General features: G+C 37.7%; 1 protein-coding gene across 1 annotated transcript in view; it reads left to right on the top strand.

Annotated features, from left to right (window-relative positions):
• The window catches only part of COL19A1 (collagen type XIX alpha 1 chain), a 329,106-nt gene that overhangs the window by 303,507 nt on the left and 7,097 nt on the right, over positions 1-18,502 (top strand). Inside the window, exons 45-49 of the mRNA XM_030804323.1 lie at positions 993-1,028; positions 1,161-1,205; positions 4,129-4,299; positions 7,223-7,289; positions 16,850-16,978. Coding sequence (XP_030660183.1) covers positions 993-1,028; positions 1,161-1,205; positions 4,129-4,299; positions 7,223-7,289; positions 16,850-16,978 — 448 coding nt within the window. The remainder of the gene's footprint in view (positions 1-992; positions 1,029-1,160; positions 1,206-4,128; positions 4,300-7,222; positions 7,290-16,849; positions 16,979-18,502) is intronic.

Genomic DNA, 18,502 nt, shown 5'->3' with positions numbered 1-18,502 from the left:
CTGTGACAGATTTCAGCGTAATTTATAGCAGTGAAAACATGCAGTTCTTTGCAGTTCCATCCCGCGCCATCCATTCCAGCAAAATAAAAGTCCCTTGAGCTTTTAGAGGAGCATGTCCATGCAATTGCCTGCTGGCTAAGAAATCATATTCCTCACCTTGATCTCCCTCTTCAAATCAGATCTCAAAAACATGCTTGCTGTTGGGCCCTGGGTATTTGGTTTGACCTCAAATACTTTTCCTTCTTATGTCTCCCAGCCAATAGTTCTCTCAGTCTTATAAATCTTTAAGCAGGACTAGGCTGCATTATCACTTCTAGAACTCCTTTTTGAAGTTCAAGAAACTTCCAGTTTTCTAATAAAAAGTGACTATTTAGTACTGTCAAAAACCATGATTATACATTTCTTGCTTTTCTTTCATATTTCCAACTGAAAAATAACAATTGTTCTCTGACTGACAGTTTATTTCATAGTAGGATCATGCTCTGGCCATGTTATGAAATTTCCCCAGCAGCAACTGAGACCATTTACTGAGAATGATACTCTGTGCTGGAAAACCTGTTAGAAGGTAACAAAAATGCCATACTCCAGCCACCTATGCCATGAGGCACCTTCTTATTTCTCAGGATGATGTAATAGAAGAATAAGAAAGGAAAATAATCTTTTTGACTATTTATAGAGGACCATGCATTTTTCATGTTATTTCACTTAATTCTTAGTTTTAAGGTTATTTATTTTCCTCACTAGTGAAGAGATTGATGCCATTGAGGTTAAGTAAATTGCCCAAAAAGGTTAATGGGACTAGTAAGTGACAGAGTCAGAATCTGAACTCAGGACTGTCAGATTCTATTTATTTGTTTTCCATTTTACCACCTTGCTTTACCAAGCTCTCAGTAGAAATATGATTAAGGAACTGTCCTCTAAACCTTATGCTTTTGTTGTGTTTAACTATATTAATGCAGAATTAGAAATATTAATCCTTTTTTTCTTTATAGGGAATAAATGGAAAAGATGGAATACCAGGTGCTCAGGTATGGGAAATATAATTTAAAATAAAAGTTATAATGCATACTGCATCCAGAATGCCTACCAACATTTAGATCAATCATACTGATGAAAAATCTTGGCAAGGAGTGATTTTCATGTTGACATCTGTTTTTCAGGGCATCATGGGTAAGCCTGGAGACAGAGGCCCCAAAGGAGAACGTGTATGTATATTACTATTGTGATTGTTATTCAAGTCTGTCTGTTACAACTATCCCATCATTTGAGTTACACAATTATGTGTGCAGACCCCTGCAAATCACCAAATATATAAGGCTAGGGTGTAGGTGATCCAAGATCTCTACTAGACATTAAATATGACAAGGGACTCAGAGCAAGTTATATGGTACATCTATGTAGTTGGCCTTTGTACACAGCCAAGTATAGTTTGCTATTTAAATTTGGAAAGCTTTTATTATCCTCCTGTCTCAGACATATATCTCTACTATAATCATCACCCATGTTCTTTTTAACTAGAGTAAGGTTTCTCAACCTCAGCACTGTGATTATTCAGGGGCAGATAATTGTTGTGGTTGGCTGTTTTAGAATTGTAAAATGCTTAGCAGCATCCCTGGCCTTCATCCACTAGATGCAGTAACACCACCATCCCTCCAATTGTGACAACCAAAAGTGTCTCCAGACATCACCAAATGCCTCTTGGGAAGCAAAATCACTGCAATTGAGAACTACTGACATACAGAAAAACTAAGTAGAGTAAAGAAGGTGGTGTGAGGGGTTAGAGAAATGGAAAGGGTAACTGAAAGTGTAGTGAAGTTACTAGCAATGCCAATTATGTTATATGGTTTTGTGTTGTTTGGAGCATTAATGTCATTATTGCAATTTCTCTTTATTTCCTTTAATGAACCTCAACATTTTCTAGTAGAATTAATTTCTACTAGAATTAACTTCTACTAGAATTAATAGAATTAATTTCTGGTAGAGTCATGCCACTGCAAGAAGTTACTCAAACATTGTTACTCAGTGTAATTCTATTAAGGGTTGCTATTGTATGTGAGTGTGGGCACAGGTTTGTATACTGGTGTCTAGTTTGCTAACTTTTTTCATTATACAAGTAATCCATAATAACTGAAGGAAATGTGAAAATACAGGTGATGTAAATTTAAAAGGAAATAAATCTTCCTTATCCCACTTCACAGAGATAAGCACTGTGATATTTGGACATATTTCCATCTCTCTCACTCTAATACATAACATACACATATATTTATATGTATTAATATAAACATATACTTTTCCAAAAAGGAGCTTATGCTGTCTTGTAAGTGACTTTTTTCACCTAACAATATATATTGATATTTTCTTGTCTGTAAATATGAATCTATATCTACCTTTTAATTGCTATATGTTATTCTACTATTTGACTATACCGCTGGACATTTGGATTCCTTCTAGTTGTCATAATAATAAACATCACTACAATGAACATCTTTGTACCTAACTTATAAAATAATTTTAATATGTTAAAGATTGCATTTATCTTGCACATGATCAGAGTATTAATCATTGATCAAAGTATGCTAGTATTTTTTCTAGTCATCTCAGAAATTTCTCCAAATTTCTGTGAGCTGGAGTGACAGATACTAGGCCCAACTGCTTTTATTTCTTTCTACATGGCTTATTTCTATATCTGATTCTATGATCACACAAATCTCTGTAACTGTTCATTTATTTTTGTTATTTTTTAAGTCAAGAGAAATTGAGTTTGCCCTTCTGCAGAGTAGTCATAGTTAAAAGAATAATATAATGAGATACAGGACAGCTTCAAGCATCATTCCATCATATTTGGTGTGAGGATCACTTCCTGGAGTTATGCAACTGAATATTTAAATTTTTTACTGAAGCAACTGCTATGATCTCTCTCTTTCTCTCTCTCTCTCTCGCTCATTCTCTCTTGCACAAACATATTCAGTAGTAGACACATTCCAGGATAAAAAACAGCATCAAGCAAACTTCATATCAGATTTAGGCACATCTAATATAATATTTTACTGATTAGTTATGACTTCTTATTCAACTGATTCTTGTTTTGTTTTGTTTTGTTTTGTTTTGTTTTGTTTTGAGACGGAGTTTCTCTCTTGTCGCCCAGGCTAGAGTGCAATGGTGTGATCTCAACTCACTGCAACCTCTGCCTCCCGGGTTCAAGCGATTCTCCTGCCTCAGCCTCCTGAGGAGCTGGGATTACAGCCGTGTGCCACCACGCCTGGCTAATTTTTTTGTATTTTTAGTAGAGACGGGGTTTCTCCATGTTGGTCAGGCTGGTCTTGAACTCCTGACCTCAGGTGATCCGCCTGCCTCGGCCTCCCAAAGTGCTGTGATTACAGGCGTGAGCCACTGTGCCTGGCCCAACTGATTCTTCCATAGTTCATTTATACTATCAACTAAATGATGCCAGTGACATCTTCCCCCCAGTCACCTGCTTTGATCTTTTCAATAGTTCTCCCTTCTCACCTTCCTGTGGGTATATATTTAGGGCACAGTGATCACACTCACATGCACACACACACAAACATGCACACACATGCATCCACGTGTAAAGCACAAATACAGAAAACAAACCTGAAGAGTCTAATAAAGAGCAAACAAACAGGGGAAAGCCAGGGGTGGGGAGAGCACATGATTTAGGAGAGATTTTGAATGTCCTGAAGTTTTTTTAAGTGAAAAGTCTCAGTAATGAGATCCTCTTGGCAATCTTCCTTTATCATTGCAAAGGAGACCCAGACCTCAAGTGATAGCTGGTACTGACTCTCAAAACTGCCATCATCCTAGATGGGCAACCAGTACACCTAACATTCTCTCTCTCTTTTATATATTAAGTACTGCCAAGGTGCCAGGCATTGCTCTGAGCACTTTACTTGGGTTAATTCACTTAGTTCTGAAAATCACCCTGTTTAATGGATACTATTAATATGCCCACTTTGTAGGAGAGGAGGCTAGGACACAGAGAGTTTAAGTTATTTATACAAGGCCCAACAGCTAATAAGTGCCAGTATGAATCCAGAACTTTTGCTCTCAACTACAGCTGATGCTAGAAGAGATTATTCTTTATTATTATTTTTTCCTTAACAGGGTGATCAGGGGATTCCAGGAGACAGAGGCTCACAAGGTGAACGGGGAAAACCAGGCCTTACAGGCATGAAGGGGGCCATTGGTCCTATGGGTCCACCAGGAAACAAGGGCTCCATGGGATCCCCTGGCCACCAAGGCCCTCCGGGCTCTCCAGGCACCCCCGGCATTCCGGTAAGTAGTGCTAAGACGCTTCAGGGCTCCTGGCTTGTACCGACCATGTATCCCTTTTACAATGAAAGCAATGATACTGCCTTTCCAATAAATAAAACAAACCTAAACTGGTCCCTGTGAGGGGAATAATAGCTGTCATTTAAAGTTATGTGCCAGATCCTCTACTAAGCACTTATTATACATTACCTCATTTGATCTTCACAATCATTCTGGAAGGATTGGTGTCCTTTTCAGCCCAGTTTTATAAACACATAAAATGAGCATTAATTTGCCCAAGGTCACAGATTTATTAAGTGGGTCGGACCCAGGTCTGGATGGCTTCAAACCCATGCTTTTAACATACAGGTACTATCTCTAATGTCTCCTTACACTACACAGAAACCACATATGCCTGTTTCATATTGCTACGAAACATGTCCATTTCGTACTCTGTTTTGTTGAATATCAGAACAACAAATCTGCCAAGAGTAGTGCCTTGAAGTAGAAACCACTTAGGCCAAGAGTGTTTAGTGAAGGAAGCCCATATCTTTATTAATCCTCAGGAGAAGTGGTGAGTGGCTATTCTGCAGAAGAATTTAATCTGAAAATATCCATGTTAGGAATAAAGGAGGGTCTTGAAGTGAAGTAGGGCAATTAAAGACATTCTCCTCAGATAATCAACCAATACCAGATATAAAGCAAAACTGAGCATTCATACAATTTTCATACTTCTTTTTTTTTCTGAGCAGTAAGTTAATGGTCCATTTTCATTTTATTTTATTTGTCCATATTTTCTAAATTTTCTTTTTTTTATTTTATTATTATTATACTTTAGGTTTTAGGGTACATGTGCACAATGTGCAGGTTTGTTACATATGTATCCATGTGCCATGTTGGTTTACTGCACCCATTAACTCGTCATTTAGCATTAGGTATATCTCCTAATGCTATCACTCCCCCCTTCCCCCACCCCACAACAGTCCCCGGAGTGTGATGTTCCCCTTCCTGTGTCCATGTGTCCTCATTGTTCAATTCCCACCTATGAGTGAGAACATGCAGTGTTTGGTTTTTTGTCCTTGCAATAGTTTACTGAGAATGATGGTTTCCAGTTTCATCCATGTCCCTAGAAAGGACATGAACTCATCATTTTTTATGGCTGCATAGTATTCCATGCTGTATATGTGCCACATTTTCTTAATCCAGTCTATCGCTGTTGGACGTTTGGGTTGGTTCCAAGTCTTTGCTATTGTGAATAGTGCCGCAATAAACATACGTGTGCATGTGTCTTTATAGCAGCATGATTTATAGTCCTTTGGGTATATACCCAGTAATGGGATGGCTGGGTCAAATGGTATTTCTAGTTCTAGATCCCTGAGGAATTGCCCCACTGACTTCCACAATGGTTGAACTAGTTTACAGTCCCATCAACAGTGTAAAAGTGTTCCTATTTCTCCACATCCTCACCAGCACCTGTTGTTTCCTGACTTTTTAATGATGGCCATTCTAACTGGTGTGAGATGGTATCTCATTGTGGTTTTGATTTGCATTTATGACAGGATCAAATTCACACATACTTCTTTATTTCTGTCCACTGTCCTGAAACTCTACTTGAATAAAGCCTGTGTAACTTCACTCTCGGGGTTGTGTCAGTAATTGGTATTAGATTCATTAATTAAAGTTCATTAATGAAATAGAGCATTCTTGGAATTATTCTGTCCTACAGGAATCATCACTTTATAAGCCCATCACACTAGTTTTTTTTATTTTTACTTTTTGTCATTCCAAGTCAGTTTGTTGTTACAAGTGAACTAGCACCACTGTGTTAGGAAACCCCACAATAATACTGTTATCACATATCTACACACAGACAGGATAGAGGAATTTTCAGTGAAGAGTGATGAGGAACGTACCCAAGAATGTTTATAATAAATTAAGGCTCACTATCTAAGTAGGCTCTGCTTCATTCTTAAATTCACATTGCATGGTGATTTTCTGTAGAGCTTCCAACTCTCTTATCTGACCATCTTCTGTTATGGTCTTTGTTCACATATATATCTCAAAGTGGATAGTTGGCAATGGGGCTTATTGCCTTTGTCACAACCTCCAATCTTCATCATATTGTCTTTAATGCCACACATATACCCCTGGATAATAATCACCAACTATAAAGAGTAATAAAATACTTTGAAATTCTAACCATCAAGAAAAAAGTAATAGCTCTTTTAAAAATATCAAGGTACTATAATAAAACATTACTGTTATAAATGTTAAATTCTTTGTCAAATGCATGTGGATTTACTTGTCAACGGTGGAAAATTCAGCTGACATTATTTGCCTGCTTCCTTTTACCAGATCCCAGTTAAGAAAAGAAAATTACTTAGTATCTATACACTTGCAATGTGTAAATTACAGAATAAACTTTATGATGAAATGGGTAAAACTTGCTTTTATCCCATGAATACAACATTTTTGAAAATAATCCAGCATACTTGGAGTTCTGTTCCAGGTTGTCTTCCTTTGAAAATACATTATATCAATTAGATATTGACTTTGCCATCCAGGGATTGGTTAAAAGTTAAATTGTGGTTAGGCTACTAACGTCATGATTACACTTTTTAGATTACTTAACGTTATAAAATGAAGTCATAGGAATGTCTTCCCTAACTGTATAAAGCCATGTGTCTCCATTTAATAGGAAACCTGTTGATACCACTGGTTATGATCGCAGCCCATAGCTTTTAAAGCAATTATGCACTTCAACTTCTTCCCAGAATTTGGTCAAAGCAACAGATACTTATTGCCCAATATAATCAATTGCCAAAAGCATTTTTCTTGATAAATGCATCTCTACAGAAGTTTCAAATAGCCAAGCCAACCCAATATTTCTATTCTTTATTCATTTGTGCTATGCTCTATTTTAACAACCTTTTTTTTCCTTCTTCAGGCTGATGCAGTTTCATTTGAAGAAATAAAGAAGTATATTAATCAAGAGGTCCTAAGGATTTTTGAAGGTTAGATTTTCTTAATAACATTTTTGAATTTTTCACTGATTCCCACCTCCCACCTACTATGGGGAATCCCTCCAGCAACATTCTCGAAAGATGGCCATGCCACAAAAACCTTAAGAGGCAGCCCATTTTATGATGGGACAGCTCTTTGATGAAAATTCTTCTTTACACAAAGTTAACTTTCGCCTCCCTGGAACTTCCTTTTATTATACCTGGTCTGTAAAACAACACAGGTAAAGTACCTGCTTGTACTCACATGACAGCCCTTTGAGTATTTTTCAATATCCCTCATACTCCTCCTTAGTTTTCTCTTTTATGGAGTAAATGTACCTAGCTCCTCCACTATTATCACCCCTGGGAAATGTTTAATTTATAAATGACTCTCATTTACCAAGGAATATTTTGACCAAGGCAGAGTAGTGTCTTTTTATTTAGACCAAAGTCAGCAAACTGTACCCCCTAGCCAAAGCCATTGCCACCTGCTTTGTACAGCCTACAAACTGAGAATGGTTTTTGCTTTTTGGTGGGGAGCAGTGGGAATGAGTTATATTTTAAAATGGTTTTTAAAAATCAAAAGATATTTCATGATATGTGAAAATTATCCGAAATTTGAATTTGTTTCCATAAATAAAGTATGCACATTCCTTTACCTCTTTTCTCTGGCTGTTATCCCACTACAGCAACAGGACTGAGCAATTGTGACAATATGGTACATAAAGGCTTAAATATTTACTATCTGGCCCTTGCAGAGAAAGTTCTGACCCCTGCTCTAGATACTTCAATAATTCATCCTAAGATGTATTGCTTTTTGAAAACGGCATCCATATTATTCTGTTGATTCATTACGAGTTTTCAGCTAACTAACAGCCCTGGATCTTCCTTATAAAAATATTTTTAAATGAGGTGTTTCTCATTATGGACTGTGTGTTTATTTTTTAAATCTAAGTGTGTGATCTTATGTTTCCTCTTATTAATTTCACACCATTTGTGTTCGTATCTTGTTCCAACCTGAAGATGTCTTTTGAAATGTTGTCTCTTGTAGAGCAGGTTGGCTGACCCTATAACTTTGTGTCATGCTAAATTTCATAAGCATGTCATCATTCTAGTTGTTGATAGAAATGTTGACTAAAAGGCCGGGTGCAGTGGCTCACACTTGTAATCCCAGCACTTTGGGAGGCCGAGGCAGGCGGATCACGAGGTCAGGAGATTGAGACCACGGTGAAACCCTGTCTCTACTAAAAAATACAAAAAATTAGCCGGGCGTGGTGGCGGGTGCCTGTAGTCCCAGCTACTCGAAGAGGCTGAGGCAGGAGAATGGGGTGAACCCGGGAGACGGAGCTTGCAGTGAGCCGAGATTGCGCCACTGCACTCCAGCCTGGGTGACAAAACGAGACTCCGCCTCAAAAAAAAAAAAATGTTGACTAAAAAAGCCAAGAGTCAAGGATTAGGTCTTTCTAAATGCCATGGGATTCTTTCTGTCCACTTGTAAATCATCTTCTAATCTATTGTTTAGTGAGCTCTGAATCCATTTCGTTGTCCTAAAACTCACCCTACATTTCTTTGTCTATTTGCAAGGAATTGACAGTATCACATGATTTTGACAAATGGTTTGCTAAAATCAAGATTACTCTTCTGAACTGTAAGATTTAACAAATAAATCCATGTTGGCTTTCATGGTTCCTACTTCCTTTGCCTAACATCCATAAGCCAAAAATAGATTGTTGAATTTTTTAAGGAATAAGATTATAAGATGCCCCAAGTCGATCTTGAGTCCATTGCCTCAAACATGGACTCAGCTCTTCTCCAAGGAGTCTTGATTATTTTAAATAATAATTGGCAGTAGAGACTGAAATCTTGGTGCTTGGATGCACATTATCTTGTTTTATATGAGAACTAGAAATACAGTAGAGTAACACTAGGACTTGTAGCTACTTTAATGACAAAACAAAAAAATGGGGTTTTTTGTTGTTGTTGTTGTTTGGTTGGTTGGTTGGTTTTTGAGATGGAGTCTCATTCTGTCACCCAGGCTGGAGTGCAGTGATGCGATCTTGGCCCACTGCAACCTCTGCCTCCTGGGTTCAAGTGATTTTCCTGCCTCAGCCTCCAGAGTAGCTGGGATTACAGGCACACACCACCAAACCCAGCTAATTTTTGTATTTTTAGTAGAGACGGGGTTTCACCATGTTGGCAAAAAATGTTTTTTTAAAGGTCGTGAATTTATGCTGTTGATTTTAATTTACCTTGGTCTTCACTAAGTATCTTTATCTTGCTCTGATATGACAGTTTACTAATACATTTGTCCACTCTTTTGTTGAGCTACCAGTAATTTTAATGTTGCCCTTAAATTTTGAGGTCTTTTCTTTCTTTCTTTCTTTTTCTTTCTTTCTTTCTTTCTTTCTTTCTTTCTTTCTTTCTTTCTTTCTTTCTTTCTTTTCTTTCTTTCTTTCTTTCTTTCTTTCTTTCCTCTCTCTTTCTTTCTTTTTTTGACCCTTAAATCAAACATTATGGACTAGACTCTAAAGTTTGCAATCCAAACACTCATTTCCCCCTCAGTAAGCTTGAAAAAAAAGGCAACTGTTTGAAAAAAGACATCTCAAGCTCTTCAGGGGAACACTGAAGAATATACCCGTGACTACATAATTTGCAGTGTTCAGTGCACAGTGAAAATGCTGGCGCACTTGTTAAAAAATGATTACGAATTTTAAGACAGCAATAGTAAAGCCGTAAACTAAACATGGGGCCCTATGTGACTGCATAGGTAGTGCGGACATGTGAGTCCTGGGGACAGGACATCTAGGATCTCAGATAGTATCCATGCATTTAGTTGACCTCAACCATGACAAGAGAAATGCCAGCATATATGTATTTTTGAATTGCAATCTAAAGTTTTCCTTTAACTCTTAATTCCTATGGGCTCTAGTGTCTTTATTTATCTTTTATCTAAGAGAGCTTTAATACTGAACTTCAATCTCTTAAGAGGCTTTAGATAAAATCATATATTTAATAGTCAGTAATTAAACCATCTTTCTGGAAGCTGATTAAGAATGTCAGAAAATATAACAAAGCATTTTCAGAAAAAAAAAAGTGACATGTTGAGATATAGAAGGTGTTCATTTTACAAGTCCATCAGACACTGGATGAAGGTGTGGCCCCTGGCAGCCTGCCCCGTGCATTCAGCAGAAGAGACACTTCTACTCCCTCCTGGGGAAGGCTCCGTGCTGCCCACTCCCAGGCCATTCTGTGGCTACTCTCATGAAGGGCTATCAGTCTTCAGAGGAGGCAGGTCAGGGGAGTTGGGCCACTCTCCATCTGTGTTGGGGTAGGCTCACCAGACTTCTGCTTTCTGAGAAGCTCCTCCTCTGAGTCTGGATCCTTCCTCTCTGAGTTCCTGCCCCTCCTTCCTCTGTCACAGCCCACCTGCCTGGAAGCTGACAGGTGCAGAGTCCTCCCCAGGTCTCTGGCTTCACGCCCATCTCTCCTACTGCGTCTCTGTCTCTTCCAGCCTGGCCAGGTCCAGGTGAGTGGCTGGACCCCCACCAGAGCCAGTATTCCCTCAGAAACCACAGGTGTCTTAGCCTCAAGACAATATTTTAAAGTGACCCATGAGGAAACTATTTTCTGAGACTTCTAAACTCTAAGCCTCCATGTGTGATAGCCCTTTCCTTTTATCTCTCTTGACACTAGTCCAGCAAAACTGTCTTCTCCCAAACAAAACTGTGCCTGAAACCCAGAATTTAGTTATTTAGCATTTAAGTTAATTTGTCCCAAGATCATTTCAGTTCACTCCATTTAATTTTCCACTTAGAAATCACCTTTTCCGTGGCTTCTGAACACCATTTGCAAAAAAGAAAAAAGAAAACTCCATTTTCACAAATCGTAGAGGTCCAAGGTCACAATTAGCATTTTTGGAAAGCTTTCTCTAAAAGCAAAGATTAATTTTCACAGGTTAAAATAGTTACAGTTAAGTAGTACAGACAGCTAACTGCTACAGTTAAGTAGCACCCGTCTCCTTCCCTTTTTCTTAGTGGTTTCACAAGAGACAGTGTCAATAACAGCTAATGCTATCTCTGCTGCACGCACCCCTGCACATCTGCAGCCGCGAGAGCCATTCTCTCCAAGCGGCAAGTCGCAGACTGTCAGCAGGGGCTTGAAGGCGTCCTTGGAAGACACTGCTCTCCAGCTTTATCATCCCAAGTGTCCAGATTACACCCTCTAGTGAAACCCTAGACCACGATGACCCAAACTTTGGGCTCTCCTCTTGTGACTTTTAACCCCCTTTGGGGCTTCCCAGGTGACCCACCTGGTGATACAACACCCTACAAATCTCAAACCTTGAGCTATTTTCCAGGCCACCTAACCTCCCTTCAACATCCTGGTGCCCCTTCCCAAACCTAACTGTGGTGCAAAGAGGTGTCTTTTCACCAATCCCAAGTCTAGGTTCCAGATTGATCACTGTGCACAAATATATATCCTCTCTGAAGTTGAATTAAATTCCCAATTTGATTGTCCAACAAGTCAAGTCCTTTTGGTAGTAAAGTGACCACACAGGACAAGGACAGATGCCATCCATGTGTCTCAGCCTAGCATTTGGCTTTGGAAGGGCTTTCCAGCTGCCAGTGATGCTGCCCACACAAATGAGGGTCTTGCCAGATCTGAGAAGTTTAATTCTTGCTGTTACACTGTCCTATTATGCTTGAGAACTTACATCAACATGCAGGAAGAATTTACCAACCTATGCAGAAATGTGTACCAACATCTGGCTCTCTAAGTTCTTGAGTCAAACATGGGACCAGCAAACCCACACCTCCAGCTGTGGGAGAAAAGAAAGATTTGGGCTAAGTATTCCTGAACAATGTTTCTGCCTCCAGATTTCCAGTGTTCAGAAAATCCCCTTACCTATGTTTTCTCGATTTTTCATATATATATTTCATATATATATATATATGCATATATATATGGATGTGTGTAAATATGTATGATCCTGTTTTCTTATTCCAAGGTTGTAACATCTTTTCTTACCTTTCTACAACTAAGATATTAATTTTTATATATGTATATATGTACTTGTTACATACGCATCATCTGATAAATATACATCATTGATGATATATATATATATATATATAAAGAGTTAAAAAACATATTTTCCACCACAGTCTCTGTTTCTTCCAAATTGCTTCTTTCTGTTTTTTTGGTTGCAACTCTGTTGTTCAGTTTATAGGACTTCCTCAGTGTCCAGGAATCCTTGGCTGTCTGCATACGTAAGAGCAGGGTTTTAAAAACTGATTGAAAGTTGTGAGTGAACAGTGGGGCTTGCCAACCTCGAGTTTCACTTAGGGTAGTCCAGTTGGGCTTTCTGAGTGAGGGGCCCTTAATTTCAGTGTCTTTAAGTCTTTACTCTCAGTCTGGTCAGATTCTGCAGTGGAGACATTCCATTTCCTGCCTGGCTGTGAGCTCAGCTACTTCAGATTTTCAGTTTGGAAGCCCGAGTCTCAATGGAGTCTGGGCTCCTCCATGCAGAGGCAGACTACTTACCGTTTTCAGATAATAATACACCTTCAGTCTTTTGCTAAGGATGGGGAGAGGCACCTGCCTAGCTGTATAGAGAAAGGAATTTCAACAACTACTAAAACAGGCTTTCAATCAGTGCTCCTTATTTTAGTTCCCCTCTTTCACCCCCGCTGCCAGAGGTAACTTGTACTGCCAATTCTGAGCCTTCTGAGGATTTTGTAGTTTAGATCAAGTTATTCCTCTACTTCTAGTCTAAGAGTTTAGTTTTCTTGAGTTTGCTAAGTAATGTATCACTCAACCATCTGGTTCTCAACTTCCAAAGTTGTGCTGCTATTGTCTCCTTTCATATGTTCCCCCATTCTTGTCTGTTTATGCCTTTAAGAGGATTGTTTTGCTAGGATTGAGGAGGTAGTTAAAGCAGATCCGTGTGTTTAATCCACCATCTTTACCCGTGATAGTTCAAAGCAACATACTCATAAAGGTGGCGAATGATTGAGACAGAGACAAATGAAGTAGTGACCACCTTTGGGTCATAATGAACCACAAAATAAATATGAATCCACCAAATGATGCTGTTGAATTAACAGTTAAAAATGAAACTAGAATATAATTATTAAAATATCACAGGAAATTACTCTTCTGATATTTTTGCCCTTTAGGAGAGAACTATATTTAATTTTGGCTTCCACATTTAGGAGACATTTATGGAAAAGCCCTGAAATAATGGAACCAAAAAGAGATTTACAAAATAGATTGTGAAGCCTATGAGTAAAAGTTATTTAACCTGAATGCTAATATGTTAACAATATGACTGATTTCCCAAGGGAAATACTCATTAACTGCTTTCTGTTTCCATAATGGGGTAGCAAAATAAAATAAATTGAAGTTATACCAAGAAAATGGATAATTAGACATTTCCATAGGCATTAGGAGAAGATTAATTTCTGTCTTTGAAATATTTACAAATTTCATCTGTGAAATAGAAGATAGACATGGGCCAGATGACATGTGTGTGTTCCTTCCTTCTCTAAAATACGTAGTTTATCTTCACATTAATATTAATGTCTGTATTATATTAAGGAGCCCATTCTCCAAGGAAGCCAAGCCTTGGTCTCATTTGTTAGGGTGACTGCTGTGGCTTTGCCTTGGCAGATGGAAAATGTGTGTTTGGTTTATGCATGCTTATATCGGAACTCTTCAATTTCCTGCCTCATGAGAAAGCACAGCCAAAAACATTGTAATTGACTGAAGATCCCTGAAAACAGAGAAAAGCAATTAAGAATAAAGGCCTTTACAATTCATCTGGATGCTCTGAAACATATTATTGTAAATTATAGAGCATTAGGGTAGGGTTCAGAAGAGGTAATTACCCTTATGCTAAATGACTGTTTCTGAGTGTATCTCAAAGCCATATAATTTACAGCTAGAAGTAGTGACAACAATTTTCTGTTTTGCTAAAAATATTAAAAACCACCAAAGTACTTCTAAACTCAATTAATATATTAAAGAGGAAAAATTAGTATTTGTGTTTCGAGATTGAAGGTATTTAAAGAGACATGTTTCAAATTAAGAAAAATTGTGACCAGGCACAGTGGCTCATGCCTGTAATCCCAGCACTTTGGGAGGCTGAGGCGGGCGGATCACGAGGTCAGGAGATCGAGACCATTCTGGCTGACACGGTGAAACCCTGTCTCTTCTAAAAATACAAAAAAAATTAGCCGGGCGTGGTGGTGGGCGCTTGTAGTCCCAGCTACTCAGGAGGCTGAGGCAGGAGAATGGCATGAACCCGGGAGACAGAGGTTGCAGTGAGCTGAGATGGCACCACTGCACTCCAGCCTGGGTGACAGAGCAAGACTCCGTCTCAAAAAAAAAAGAAAGAAAAATTGTACTGAAATACATCTCTTCTTTGAAGTGCAGAACAGCAAATATTATGCAAAGTTTCAAACTGTGATTATTGAATTTCATATTTATTGTAATGCCCCAAGTTCATAATGTGATGTAATAAAGATATTATACGTACATTCAATATGATGATTTGTAAAACTAAAACTATATATTCATTACTTATTTGTTTTATCTATTAGTTACTAGAATAAGATATATTAATATCAACCAAACATCCCAGATAGATAGTGAGGTAGTGATACTGGAGGGCAGGTGATTTCATATCACTCCTTGGGACCAGCATCCATTAGATCCCTGTTGGCCTCCCACTCATCCTTCAGTCTGCAGCCAGAGATTCTAGTCCTGTGCGGGTTGTGGTATGTTTCCATTCTGCATGCTTTGTGACATGAGAATGCGAATGTAGGTGATTACTTCTTGGATAATGACAGCTAATGCTCTATGTCTATTGGGGCTTTTCCCTTAATAATTCTATATGAAAAAATAATTGTTTTTCTTTCTTAACCAGTATGGGCCTACATTGTTTTTAAATGATTGTTTTAATTGAAAACTCATGGGAAAACAGATTTTCCTCAGAAGTAATTTACTCTTTATTTAAAAATTTACTTAAAATAAAAGATACATATCTGTTTAAGTATGCCTTTGCAATTCAACTAAATCAACTAAACTGAGTGAAAAGACTGGAGAACATGGAAGGAACTCTTTACAAGATCTGTGTGATCTGGGCTTTGTGTTTTCTAACCGACGGCTAGAGTTTCTGCTGCGTTGTTGCCTGTCATTTGGTCTTAACTTACAAAATAAATACTAATTTCTTCAGTAAAAAAAACTTTTCTGGAAGATTTGTCTGCACGAAACCCAGACTGAAGTTTTTAAATTGAATATTCATTTCTTACTACACACGTGTCTTTGAAAAATAGTGTGTAAATTATTTTAAAATAAAACCATTTAAATTACTAAGAGATTTTTGAAGAAGTTATGCAAAAAGAAAAAGAATAAACAATGCGGTTAACTTCTTGTCATGGCAAGGATAGAGCCTCCTCAAGTTTTCTGTTTGAAATCTAGTTGTTCATATATTAGATTTTTTAAATGTGAGGTGTACTAAATATAAACAAACCAAGCAATTTCAAGAAAGACTCCAATGATAGATTGTATTTATAATGGCCCTGGAATTAATGATTTTACCAAAATTAATTTCATGTAGTAGTAAAATATTCAATATGCTTTTTTTAGTTATCTGTTGCTGCGTAAGAAAATACCTCCAAACTTTAGTGGCTTAAAATATTTATCTTACATTTCACATTATAAACGTTTATTATCACACATGTTTTATGGGTCAGGGACTTGGAGTGTTGCTGAATTGTATGGATCTCGCTCAGGATCTCTAATGAAGTTGCAGTCAGGATGTCATTCAGAGCTGCAGTCATTTGAAGGCTTGACTAGGGCTGGATGATCTGCTTCCAAGTTCATGTGCGTGGCCACTGGCAGGTAGCATCAGTTCTTCCCCACGTGGGCCTCTCCACAGGACTTCTTGGGTGCTCTCACCCCATGTCAACTGCCTTCCTCCAATGAGTGATCTAAGAGAGAAAGCAACTAGGAAGCCATGATGTCTTTTATGACCTCGTCTCTCTAGTTGCCCACTGTTCATTCAGCCTTTTTCTTTTCACTAGAAATGAAAAGTCTAGCCCCCATTCAAAACTAAGAGAATTAAACTCCAACTTTGGAAGACAGTGTCAAAGAATTCATGAATATATTTTAAATTACCACACATACCTTCACAACATTGCTGGAAAGTGCCTTAAAGTTATTATGAAATCATTTTTTAATGTGAACCTAAACTCTCTCCACATGCCATTACCAGAGGTTAGATTCCATGCTAGTGTTCTGTCCGCTAGATTGTTACATCTCAGAAGCACTGAAAATTCTCAGACTTTCTGAGTGACACAGCTGGTCTGCATCTATACACAAACAACTTTGTGCAATCGGTTTTATTTGTCTAATCAAAAAACTCAGCAGTCAGACCAGTTGGTAAATTAGATGTGCTTAAATTAAAAACTAAATCTTTTTGTTTGTTTGATTTCATGTATTTTGAAATTTTTTGACATAAAATATTTCTGTTCCATGATATATTATTTTTTCTTCTATACATGAAGAGAGGATGGCTGTATTCCTATCCCAGCTCAAGCTGCCGGCAGCAATGTTGGCTGCCCAAGCTCATGGGAGGCCTGGGCCACCAGGGAAGGATGGGTTGCCTGGGCCACCAGGAGACCCTGGACCCCAAGGTAAGTCTTCAAGTGTAATATTGGCTTATTGATTTTTAACTCTCTGTATTTATAACATGTTAGTCACAGTTAAGGAAAAAAGTATGTATGTATGCATGTACTTTATTTATATATTACATATATACATATATGTAATATATAAAATGGTTTCATATGTAATCTCTTTGTAATATTTGACATTCTAGAAGTAGATGTTTAACTATTACTACTTCAGATTTAAAACCAAATGAGAGTTACCTGGTATTCTAAATGTATTGTAATAATAATATTTATTATAACAATAACAGCAATAATATGTGCTTATATATCATTATTATCTAGGAATCTTAGAATTTTTTAGGCCTCCTCTTTTGGTGTAAGTTAAACAAGTCTCCATCATCTGAGTATCTTAAATAAACTGGAGAAAGAGTTTTAGGAGACTCAACGACAAATAGTTATTTGGTTCTAAAATATATTTTTAAGAAATTTTAGAATCTGTCTGCTTTGAATACAGCTTGTGGATGGTAACTTGAATGTTAAATAATTTTTTGCATGATTTCTAAAGTTCTTAAAACCCAACTTATATTGGCAAAAAAATTTGTTCCACTTATGACAACTTGACAAGAGACATAATCTTAAGTATAGCTTGACTAAATTAATCTGACAAGGCCATTTTCTAGAAATATGATTAGCAATCCAGCAAAGTGGCCAAATAGGCCCAGACTTAGAAGAGTTAACAATTCTGAAAGGGAAATATTAAATTCAGTGAGTATATATCATGAAAGATAAGACCAGGAAAACTGCTTCTTATTGTTAACCATGGAGTCCTTGACCAGGACTCCATGGTTAACAATAAGAAGCAGTTTTCCTGGTCTTATCTTTCCAAAAGCAATGGCAACAAAGGCCAAAATTGACAGATGGGATCTAATTAAACTAAAGAGCTTCTGCACAGCAAAAGAAACTACCATCAGAGTGAACAGGCAACCTACAGAATGGGAGAAAATTTTTGCAACCTACTCATCTGACAAAGCGCTAATATCCAGAATCTACAATGAACTCAAACAAATTTACAAGAAAAAAACAACCCCATCAAAAAGCGGGCGAAGGACATGAACAGACACTTCTCAAAAGAAGACATTTATGCAGCCAAAAAACACATGAAAAAATGCTCATCATCACTGGCCATCAGAGAAATGCAAATCAAAACCACAGTGAGATACCATCTCACACCAGTTAGAATGGCCATCATTAAAAAGCAGGAAACAACAGGTGCTGGAGAGGATGTGGAGAAATAGGAACACTTTTACACTGTTGGTGGGACTGTAAACTAGTTCAACTATTGTGGAAGTCAGTGTGGCGATTCCTCAGGGATCTAGAACTAGAAATACCATTTGACCCAGCCATCCCATTACTGGGTATATACCCAAAGGACTATAAATCATGCTGCTATAAAGACACATGCACACATATGTTTATTGCGGCACTATTCACAATAGCAAAGAGTTGGAACCAAACCAAATGTCCAACAACAATAAACTGGATTAA

The sequence above is a fragment of the Nomascus leucogenys genome, chromosome 3, assembly GCF_006542625.1.
Source record: "Nomascus leucogenys isolate Asia chromosome 3, Asia_NLE_v1, whole genome shotgun sequence".
NCBI classification, from domain to species: domain Eukaryota; kingdom Metazoa; phylum Chordata; class Mammalia; order Primates; family Hylobatidae; genus Nomascus; species Nomascus leucogenys.
This window is presented reverse-complemented; position numbering and strand designations above follow the sequence as displayed.